We start from the raw sequence: 12,029 nt of genomic DNA, 5'->3' as shown, positions 1-12,029 counted from the left end.
CGGACAGAAAGCGGCTGTCACAGCATGTGAGTACTAAACTAAGTTCTCATTCACACACAAGTTTACCTTAAAACCACCCATGAGTTACAAAAACAGTAGGTTATGTCTGAGAAGGGAAACAGCTGGGAAATAAATTGCATCCAAGGGAGCGAAATCAGATGCGCTCGTTTTTTCAGACTCTTGCAGAAAAAGGCTTACCAAAACAAAGTTACTGGGTTAATCTTTTTCACGTTTCCTTGGTTGGTAGATGCACCGGGGACCTGATTATAGCACTTAAAACCTGAAAAAGTCAGATTTTCATGATATGTCACCTTTAAACTTTGGAATGGTAATGGATGTAAAGTCTGCAAAACTCAGAGGAAGTTATGACATTTTTTATGAGGAATTGTATTAGTTTTATTATTGCTTTCATTTCAATTCTTTACAAGGGGACAGACATTGACGGTGCGAAATCCTGACACAGCATTTAGCTCACTGACACAAAACTGCATGACTGATGTGCTAAGACAGGTCAGGAGCAAAGGGATCGGGGATGATGAGAGAAATGAAAGGCACTGTGGGCTGTCCGATCAGTCCCCGGAGGCTTCATTCATTAGATTCGCACACACACATTCAAAGCGCGTGTCCTCATTTTTCCCTTTGATGGACAGTGCCATCACTGCCTAGTGACGCACAACGTTAATTAGAGATTTCATCACTCAACGCACATATTAGGTTGTTTATGGATCAATATGAATGTGTGTTCGGTTGGATAGGTGTGAAGGTCATGTTTTAGACTTAAAGGGGTCATATGATGCTTTTTTAAAGATCATTATTTTATGTATTTGGTGTAACAGAATATGTTGACATGCTTTAATGTTCAAAAAACACATTATTTTTCAAATACTGTACATTATTGTAGGTCCTCTATGCCCCGCCTCTCTCAAACGCTTCGTTTTCTACAAAGTCCCTCCTTCCGACAAGCGCAGTCTGCTCTGATTGGCCAGCTGACCCAGTGCATTGTGATTGGCCGAACACCGCAAGCACTCGTCGGAAATTTAACGCGCGCGCACACGCACACACACACACACACGATGTGCAAAACTCCGCATTTGAAGAGTCAATAGCAAATACTTAAACTAATAACAAAACAGTAGCTGCTTCAGAAGCGCCAGATTGTCATAGCAAAGTCAGAATTACCTCCTCTCCTAGGTTCACGAAACGGTCGTCCATAAAATGCATTGCTGTTCTGTTGTAAGTAATCTTAAAGATTCCTAAATGCATCTACTTTCGGAAGGCCAAATAAAGTGCTTTTGCTTTCGCCTAGAAACACACAGCGTCTCCCTGACATGGCTGCTTCAACACTAACTGCGGTTACTGAAACCACGCCTTCTTTCTTTGCGTGCACATTTGGGCGGCATTATGCTAATATTTCCACATAGTGAGGTAGATATGTGGGGGCGTGTTAGAACGAGCCGTTTTAGGGGGGCGTGGCAGAGTCTTAACTTTGATAAAGAATATCTCTTTGGTTTTGAGACTTTAGTCTTTGCAACTTCAGGGATCTTATCTATGCACAATCAGCTTGTAACACTCCAAAGAGAAAGGAAAACTTGAAATCGCATCATATGACCCCTTTAATTTAAATTGTTGCAAATTGATCATTATACTTCATGTATTTAGACCCCTTCAAGTTTTTATTTTAATAACCTTTTTTTCTGAAAAGAAGTGTTTTTTAGAATTAGAACTAATCTTTTTATGTATAGATTAATAAACGTTGTACTGTTTAGAATAGTGTTGTGAAATAAGTCTTTTAGTGTGTTTAAATGAAATAAAAATGTTTTTATGAAGTTTTCTTGTGTGTATGTGTTCAGGTTACTGATCCAGGCTGGTATAGATATAAACCGACAGACGAAATCAGGCACAGCGTTGCATGAAGCTGCTCTCTGCGGGAAAACCGAGGCTGTACGACTTCTGCTGGATGTGAGTAATTCATTTGACTGCTTGCCAATGGTATGCCATTCAAACGTCTGGAGTTGGTAAGATTTTTTAATGTTTATTAAAGATGTATTTTAGGCTCACCAAGTCTGCATTATTTTGATAAAAAATACAGTAAAACAGTAATATTGTGAAATATCAGAGGTGTAAAGAGTACCTAAAAACCATACTTGAGTATAAGTACAGATACCTTACAATGAAAATTACTCTACTACACGTTACAAGTCACCAATTCCAAAACAACTTGAGTAAAAGTCTTAGAGTATCTGATTTTAACAGTACTTAAGTATTTTACTTATAGGCTCAAAGATGCACTAGTCAAAGAGACATGCCAGTGAAAAACTGTAACGTTGTGGAGAAGCTGCGGAAAACAGGCAGAGGCAAGGATCTATGTGCTGGTATTTCATGGAAAAACTAGAACAAACAATAAGGCAAAAACCAAAGGGAACAAAGAACAGAATGACTGGCAAACAGACAACCATTACATTCAACAACTCACAAGGAGCTCAAAAAACACTAGGACTATATATACACACAGGGTTAGACAAGTTTAACAAGATAAGACACACCTGGGGAGACTAATCAAGGGGAACCAATGAACAAACGGACTACAAACTGACTACAAACACCACGGGAGACAGGAAGTGACATAAAAGTCCAGGGCAAGGCACAGAGAGCATGAAACAAAAACAAGAAATTGATTTGTGAGGAGAGCAATCACGTTTATTTTCTAAAACCAAATTAAAACTGAAAACCTCAAAATTACAAAACAAAACAACAACAAAAAAAACAATATCTTTCAAAAAGGTCTCTTCAGTATAATGGATACATAAAATAATGTTAAGTAAAATAAAAAAGCTGAAGCCTTCTTGCAGTGGATGTGCTGGTTTGGGCCTCATTGCCGGCTGCAGTCAAGTCCTCATCTCATTTATAAAACACCTGTGATTCACAAATACTTGCTAAGGAACTCGCATTCACATAAAGTAACCTTGTTGACAAGTTTGGGTGAGTAAGGGCAAAACGCAGTACTTTCAGTGACCTGTATTAGGCAGTATCACGTCTTTTGTAGCAGAAATAAACTGCGGCAGAAAAAGCTAGGTCCATGCAAAATGTAATGTGTAACTGCAACACTCATTTCAAATGTAGTGGAGTAAAGAGTACAGATACTCATTCAAACATGTAGTGAAGTAAAGAGTAAAAGTTGCTAATATCTTTGATACTCAGTACAACTACAAAGTACCCGAAAAGATACTCAAGTACAGTAACTAATTACATTTACTCCAATACTTTACACCTCTGTGAAATATTTTATTGTGTTATGTTTTAAAATGTAATTTATTCTTCTAATTAATTTTCAGCATCATTGCTCTAGTCTTTAATGTCACATAATCCTTCAGAAATCATTCTAATATGCTGATTTCTTGCTTAAGAAACATTTCTTATCAATGTTGAAAACAGTTGCTGGTTAATATTTTTGTGGAAACCATAATAGATTTTTCAGGATTTTTTAATTAATAGAAAGAAGAGATGAAAATGTGTTAACATTATAAATGTCTTTACTGTCACTTTTGATCAATTTATTGCATCTTTGCTGAACAAAAGTATTCATTTCTTTCAGAAAAAAAAAACTTGACACCCAAACCTTTGAGCAGTAGTGTTTTCAGAAGTGCCAATTACAGGTCATTGAGTCAAAAATGATAAAAACATAATCATAAAAATCATCATGTATTGTACGAGATAAATGGCTGGCCAATTGTGCTTTATTTACTCGTCAAAGCCAAGTTTTACTTGTATTTAGTGCTTATTTTTTGTTCATTTTAGTTTGAGAGTTTATTTATTTTCGCATATATGAATGTGTGCACTCCTTAGCATGTCTGTTTCGACAGCATAACCACTATGTACCAAGTGAATGTGTTTTCTATCTCTTCAGAGTGGTATCAGTGCTGGGGTGAGGAACACGCACTGTCAGACAGCGCTGGATATTGTTAACCAGTTCACCACTACCCAAGCCAGCAAGGAAATCAAACAGATGCTGAGAGGTAAAACAGGGGAACGTTTCTGAAAACACAAATTCACATAGAAATGTCCAAGGCTTTCTAAATTCGCTGGTATCTGTGTGTGTGTTCCTGCATACAGATGCATCGGCTGCCATGCAAGTGAGGGCTCTGAAGGATTACTGCAACAACTACGACCTGACAAGCCTCAATATTAAAGCAGGCGATATCATCACGGTAAAGAAACAATTCTTGAACTGTAACACTGTAATGTAGCAAGGTGTGTATTTCTGAATTTTAACTAAACTTTACACCCAGGGATGGCATGCATATTTTTTTAAGAGGAACGAAGCACTTTTTTAAAAACTCTATAGTGGTTCTTTCTATACACTTCTATTAAAAAATTTAAATCAGTAAGATTTGTTTTTGAAAGACATTAATACTTTTATTCATCACAGATGCATTAAGTTGACCGAAAGTAACAGTAAAGACATTTATAATGTTATAAAATATTTCTATTTCAAATAAATTGAACATTTGAATGCTACAAATAAATAAATAAACAAAGAAACACGACCAAAATAGTAATGAGCAAAAGGAGCATTTTTACACTGAAATTATTTTAGTGTTGTCACATGGTGCAGTGCATGTATGTCTCAGTGGTTTTCTACTGCAGGCTCATTCTGGAACATTTCTGTTTGGTCCTCAGGTCTTGGAGCAGCATTCTGATGGACGATGGAAGGGCTGTATCCACGACAACCGAACAGGAAATGACCGTGTGGGTTACTTTCCGTCCAACATGGTGGAAGTCATCAAAAGGGCAGGTGTGCCATTGCATCACCGCATGACCCTTCTAGGATGTCATGTGACACATATGCACATTACATTAAGGTCAATCTGAAGCTCATCTACCTGGCACTTAAATAAATGTCTGCGCGTGTGTGTATGTGCGTGTGTGCATTTGTTTGAATGATTTTGACTTAGCTGCATGCATTTCTGCATACATGAGTGTTTATGTATTCATTTTCAAGTGTGTGTGTGTGTGTGTTAGGGATGGGCATTTTGTTTATTTCATCCACTTACTTAAATAAAAGAAGTAAGTAGATAAATCAACTAAGTACTAAGAGAGCAGACATCACAATTACTATTGGAACAAACCTGCTGACATGAATAACACTGCAAATTATGCAGCTTGCTGAAGAGAGAAAGTGATCAGATGTTCCAGATGTTTCCTTATGGGAAAAAATCCCATAGACTTACACTGCCGTGCAAAAGTTTGGGATCAGTAAGATTTTTAAGTTTTTTAAATTATTATTATTATTATTTATTTTTTGGAAGCTGTGATACTTTTTTCTTTGATTCTTTGATGAATAAAAAGTTAAAAAGGAAAAAGAATTTCTGAAGGATCATGTGACAGCGAAGTCTGGAGTAATGATGCTGAAAATTCATCTTTGCTTCACTGGAATAAATTATATTTTAAGGTATATTAAAATAGAAAACTGTTATTTTAAATTGCAATAATATTTCACAAAATTAAAATTTTTTTCTGTATTTTTGATCAAATAGATACAGCCTTGATGATCATAAGAAACTTCTTTAAAAAACATAAAAAATCTTACTGATCCCAAACTTTTGAACAGCAGTGTAGATTGATTGTAAAACTAGAATATCACAGAGACATAGAGTGGACTGTTTGAGTAACCACCAAGTACACTCTTGGCAACCACATAGCACTTCATTAAAGGTGCAGTATGTAATATTGACAGCTAGTGGTTGAAATGGGTACTGCAGTCCAAATTCAAAATACTGGAGAGAGTTGCCGTCATCCTTAGACTTCAAGGAACACTCCACTATTTTTGAAAATAGGCTAATTTTCCAACTCAGCCGATCTCCGGGTCTGGCGGTAGCACTTTTAGCTTAGCTTAGCATAGATCATTGAATCTGATTAGACCGTTAGCATCTCGCTCAAAAATGACCACAGAGTTTCTATATTTTTCCTATTTAAACTTGACTCTTCTGTAGTTACATCATGTATTAAGACCGACGGAAAATGAAAAGTTGCGATTTTCTAGGCCGATATGGCTAGGAACTATACTCTCATTCCGGCATAATAATCAAGGAACTTTGCTGCCGTACCATGGGTGCAGCAGGCGCAATGATATTACGCAGCGCCTGAAAATAGGCTAACTTCCGTTGGAAAGTTGAAGTTGGAGTTGGAAAATGAGCCTATTTTCAAAAATAGTGGAGTGTTCCTTTTAACACTTACACAGGATGCCAGATTGGGGATACGCAAGAGGAGCAAACACAATTGACAATGGAAGGTGACACGCCTTACACTGTATGTTGAAAACTTGATTTATCCGCGTTTTAATATTCCTTTGGTCATAGAGCTTTTTAGATGGATACCAAGGCTTTTTAGGTCAGGTAGAATATGTGATCTCTCACCCAGTTTGTTTGCTGGCTTCCATGGCTTCAGTACGCTGTGATTTCTAACAACTGGCAACCCAGAATGTTGAAGTACTATTGGGTAAATTGGCAGTGGACGGAATCACACAGACCAAAACAAAAACAGACATTCCAACACAGAACACATATTTCAAAACAGAATAACTGGCTGTAGCATTGTTTTTCAGAGAAACAAGTATGTGAACTTTGCATAATATCTGCAAACATGTAATTTTTATGCATACTTTTATGCTTTAGTAGTCAAAAAAAAACAACAACCGCAAAGAATACTGTAGCAACCACATAGCAACATTAAAAAATCACCCTAAAAACCATATAGCAATACATAAATAAATAGTTGAAATGTTTTTAAGTTGTAAACAAAGTGAAATCTCTCACAATTATTGCATTTTTATAATTGATCATTGATCATTGCTGTCTGTATTTCAAAATATGTATTCATGCCCATAGTAGATGTGTGTGGATGTGTGGGTGGTCGTTCATTCGCTCTATATCCAACTGTCCTGCCCTTTATCACCAGTCAAGTGATTCTAATTAGAAGCGTCAGCTTGAAGAGATGAAAGAGGCAGTGACAAACAGGGCAGATGAGAGTGGCTCATCTGTCTGTCACTGTTTGGTCATCTCTGAGTCCACCTGTACCATCGTTTCATGCCCTCATTTATTTTCCTTCAACTCACATCAGTGAATTCTCACTTTTGCACATTCACACACATGCAAACAGGTTTTCACACATTTATACATGCAAATCAGTGGCGGCTGCTGCTGCTTCTTGAAAGTGAAGAAACATCACTTATCAGTGTCAGAATATATATTCAGATTTACATTTTTTTTATTCTGGTGTCTGCAATTTGTTATGCATACTTCTCAAACTACTACTTATCCAATGTCATGGGTTGTGCTTTTGAGGCTGTGTTGGGCTGGTTGCGATCCAGTCCATATAAAAGAAGCTGCTAGGCAAGACCTAAAAATACAGTAATTAAAAAGTAGGGCTGTACGATTAATCATAATAAAAAAAGTGGCTAAATGTGATTATCAAATCTAAAAGGTTGCTATTTAATTAAATAAATATATGCGCTGCAGGTTTCAAAGTGAAGCGTGGCACTGTGTTTATGTACACGTGAGCAGCTCATGATCCAGTGTTTTTTAGTTTCTCGAAGTGGCTCAGTTTGCAGTAAATGCTGATCTACAGGAATTCATCCCTGCATATGCTCTGAGTTTGGGTCGCTTACTGTGCATTTGGGCAATATGAGCCAACCATATTTCCAAACTTGTAATGAGAAGTATATAAACTGACTGAGGTCAAAAAAAGAGAAGCTTCTGTGGTTTACCACCAAAATATTCAGCAAATTTACCAATTTTATTGCCAAATTACAATATATAGCAATATATCTTACTTTAATATTAATTAATAAGACTACTACTACTAATTATTATTATTTTTTTTTATATAGTCATATTTATATAATTACACAATTGATGGCCAAATTGTGCAGTTCCTCTTGTCAGATGAACAATGATATTTGCACCATTAAAATCAGTACAGGTATGTGCCATAAACTCCCAGTGGGGCTCTATGAGCTGTGCGATTACAAAATTCATTGCTGGGTTTTACTTTACACTTTTTTTTCAATATTGAAATATGCCAATATTGAAATATATATTGATCGATGTACATAGGCGACGCTCCAACACACTTCCCGATCCCCATTATCTTCCTTTTTCATGCATGAATGTAGTCTGCATGCATAGCACATAGATCTGTTATAAATATGTTTTTGGCGGGAATGCATTGCAAGTATACTGTATGTTGTGGAAATAATATGCATGAGTATAGTTTTTAGTTTTTTTTATTTAGTTCAAGTGTACATAAGTTCATTTTTACCTTGCATGTTAACTTACTGGGTAAAGTTAAGCTCAACAATAGAGTTAGACATTTTTGCTTGAACATGTTTTGTTTTGTGTTTCCTTTCCTGTTTTTTTGTTGTTGTTGTTTGTGTTTTTTTGGTGTTGCCGTTCTGTTGTACTCAGGTCCCTCAACCCAACAGTATCTTAAGATACAGATCCATGCGCCAGCAATTGGTTCAGTTGTCATGGTGAACGGTGACTCCTCCCACATTTTTTCTCTGCCCCTCACTCCCCCTCCCCCTCCTACCCAGCCCCTTACCCATCAGCCCCTCTTCACCTCATTTGGCTATAATATGCCTACCTGCAGCACATTTGGGTATGAACCAGCCTCCTCCTGCTCAGAGGAGCCACAAAAAGAGACAGGTATAAACACAAACATAACACAGTCAGAAAAATACACACATTTACCCATCATGAGTGTATCATATCATACACCTGGCTTTTTCTTTTTCTTTTTAAACTTCATGAGCATAGTAAAATGCATTAAACAGATGTGAATCTGAATGTCTTTGGCAAACTCGGATGTGAAAAAAAATTGAGATATTTGTGTGAATCTGACTAAACCTATCGAGAACATTTCCAGGTCATATTTCACCTCAAGAAAAAAGTTAAAAATCATATTTTTTAACCATTGTGACATTATTTTGATGTCAGTTACGCAACTGTCTCCCCAATTCTCTTTACCATATAGTGCAAAAATTATCATAATGTGAAAAGGCCTATATTATTCATTTTATGAATTAAAAAAAAAATCATTTTATTCAGTGAGGAGAAACTGGTGACAGTAAAAACATTTATAATGTTAAAAAAAATTATATTAATTAATAAATACTGTTTGTTTGAACCTTCTATTCATCAAAGAAACCTAAAAAATATCTCAGTTTCCTCAAAAATATTAAGCAGCAGTATGAATAATAAATGTTTCTTGAGCAGCAAATGAACATATTAAAAGATAAAAGATATTAAAAGTAATGAGCTTTGACATCACAGGAGTTAATTACCTTGTAAAATATGTTAAAATATAAATAATTGAACTTGTAATAATAGTTCTTTCTGTCACAGTTTTTTCTGTATTTTATATCAATTTAAAGAGATTTCTTTCAAATAGATTAAAAATATTACCGACCCAGTTTTTTTTTAACAGTAGTGTATTGTTTGTTGCACTGGCTTTTTATGAATATAAAAACAAAACAAATTGTATTACAGCACTTTTTCTGAAAATTACTGTATTACAGTAATTAGGATCTTTTTTGTTTCAGTACTAGACATAAAATTTCACAGCTAACTGGAGTTTTCTAATTCTGTAAGGGGTCTGAATATTTTTTGCATGAAACTGTATTTGCAAACATAACATATATTTTCATCAGCAAGGCTCCCAGATTACTGACGGATATGCTACAGTCCATTTAAACTGCCCTAAATGATCCCTTTGCTATCTGCTCCCTCGGTGTGCATCTGTGGTTGCCAATTAGGAGTTTGAAAAGTAATGTTTTTATTCTTACATCACTGTGTTTGTGTGTGACTGATATTTTTCAGGCTCAAGGGGATCCGTTTCCAGCCCTCATGGTTCTCCAACCCTTAGCGGCCAGCAGAGTGGCGCTAATGAGGAGATTTGGGTACTGAGGAAACCTTTAGCTGGTAAATGCACAGTTTTTCATTGGACAGTTGATGTGACATGCTATATGTTATCTAAAACTATATATATTTTTAATTATTCATATTATGTTTGCAGCATTTATTATGGTCTCATTAACTGAGAGACTACATTGAATATTTATGCATTTAAAAATATACACTACCATTCAAAAGTTTGAGATCAGTAAGATTTTTAATGTTTTTGACATTTATTTGATCAAGTAAAACAAACAGTAATATTGTGAAATATTATAAAAATTTTAAATAACCATTTTCTATTTTGATATATGTTAAAATGTAATTTATACCTGATTTTATGCTTTTTTAATGATATTCTTTCACCAAAAAAAACAACAAAAACAACAACAACAAAAAACAATACCAAAATTTTTAATATTAGTGTATAAATAAGTAAACAGGACTATTTAGTTCCAAACATGTATTTATTTAATTATTTTGAATGTATGACCTTTTTCATACATAAAAATACAGCGATTTACATTGTCAAGATCCTAAAAGTTAAAAAAGCAGATAAAAGTAGTCCATATTGGACAATATTACAACTCTGAAGCCATACCATACCATAGTATGATGAAAAGACATTTAAGTTGTTTTTCATCGAAAATATCAACAAATCTCATTTGTGCATTCAATTACAGTGCTTCACGAGTTGTCGCACCACATATTTGGTTCGAATGCATCTCATGATACATTGTGACAGCAATACGAATAAATGTTTTAATGCAACCCTAAATGACATTTGATTGTTACGACAGAGGATGATCCAAAAACTTTACCTTACATTCATATAAATTCAAATATGGTCATGTTATTTGTCAGCAACCCAAACACACGCTGAACTACTGAATGTGCATTTTGAATCTCTCATGTTTCTCTAAGTAGTTAAAGCAAACATATGCACAAACATGGACATACTCAACAGTTTTTTGTGTGTTTTCTTGCATGATAACTTGTCTACCAGCAGGGGGCAGTGTTGGCAGTATGGGCAGCACAGGCAGTCTGACCAGTGGACGTTCATCTACTAGCGTACAAAGCAGTAATGCCAACGCTCACCTCACCAACTCACCTGTGCCCGTGCCAACCACCCCCACGCACTCACCCGGGGTTAACACGCATGGCCTCAACGTCCCGGGACTGCATGCTCAGGCTGAGGGCGTGAAGGTGCGGCGCACACAAAGCCCAAAGATGCACACAAGGACAGATGTGTCTGTCTTTCTCTTTATTTCTCACATTACTGATCATGTGTGTGTGCATTTGTGTGTGTGTTTTAGCTGTTGGCCACGGTGCTGTCCCAGTCAGCCAAAGCAAAAGAACATCTTATGGACCAATCTCAGTCTTTAGATCCTAATTCAGGTACTGCGATATATATATATATATATATACCAGTATTCTCAGGAACTTCATTTTTCTCAGACATTTTAGTTACTTTTGTACATGTAATGGTGTCCAGGTGGTTTTTAGGGGATGCGTGAAGTAAGTAAAAGAGCAAAAGAATCTATCAGAAAACTTTAAAAAACCAAAAACTATCCATCGATCTATCTATCTATCTATCTATCTATCTATCTAGGTTTTATCCATGTCTAATTTGTACAAATCTTATATGTCCATACTCATAAGCCCATACTACTATTCAGAGTCATAATAAGTAAAAATATAAAAACTGTTTTACATTTTAATTTTTTCCCCCCATAGTGTCTTCTCAGCGCACTCAGAGTGCATCTGCTGTCCCACGTCAGCAAAGGAAGAAACCCTTTGTGGATCCATTGCTGCAGAGGAAAGATGAAGCTTCAGCTGAGAGCAAGGCAAGTGTGTGTGTGTGTGTGTGTGTGGTGGACCAGATTTGTTTATGTGAATCATAATGTGTCTATATTTGTCTCTTGGGTGGTCACAGGGATTAAAGTTCTCGGATTTCCGTCATTTGGAAAAAATTAGGGAAAAAGAAACATTTAGCGCATTGTTGTTGTTGTTGTTGTTGTTCTGCCGGCCGGCACACCAAAAATCATCCCCGCCACGGCTGCAGCTTCTCACTGACAA

At 36.1% G+C, this 12,029-nt stretch overlaps 1 protein-coding gene across 1 annotated transcript in view; it reads left to right on the top strand.

The window, feature by feature from the left end:
• The window catches only part of LOC107725391 (caskin-1-like), a 48,558-nt gene that overhangs the window by 27,923 nt on the left and 8,606 nt on the right, over nucleotides 1-12,029 (top strand). The window contains exons 7-15 of the mRNA XM_016534632.1: nucleotides 1,851-1,959; nucleotides 3,905-4,013; nucleotides 4,111-4,205; nucleotides 4,678-4,792; nucleotides 8,463-8,702; nucleotides 9,876-9,977; nucleotides 10,957-11,156; nucleotides 11,267-11,348; nucleotides 11,688-11,797. Of these exons, the coding sequence (XP_016390118.1) occupies nucleotides 1,851-1,959; nucleotides 3,905-4,013; nucleotides 4,111-4,205; nucleotides 4,678-4,792; nucleotides 8,463-8,702; nucleotides 9,876-9,977; nucleotides 10,957-11,156; nucleotides 11,267-11,348; nucleotides 11,688-11,797 (1,162 nt within the window). The remainder of the gene's footprint in view (nucleotides 1-1,850; nucleotides 1,960-3,904; nucleotides 4,014-4,110; nucleotides 4,206-4,677; nucleotides 4,793-8,462; nucleotides 8,703-9,875; nucleotides 9,978-10,956; nucleotides 11,157-11,266; nucleotides 11,349-11,687; nucleotides 11,798-12,029) is intronic.

The sequence above is a fragment of the Sinocyclocheilus rhinocerous genome, unplaced genomic scaffold (genome assembly GCF_001515625.1).
Source record: "Sinocyclocheilus rhinocerous isolate Xijiao unplaced genomic scaffold, SAMN03320098_v1.1 scaffold1386, whole genome shotgun sequence".
Taxonomy (NCBI): Eukaryota; Metazoa; Chordata; class Actinopteri; order Cypriniformes; family Cyprinidae; genus Sinocyclocheilus; species Sinocyclocheilus rhinocerous.
This window is presented reverse-complemented; position numbering and strand designations above follow the sequence as displayed.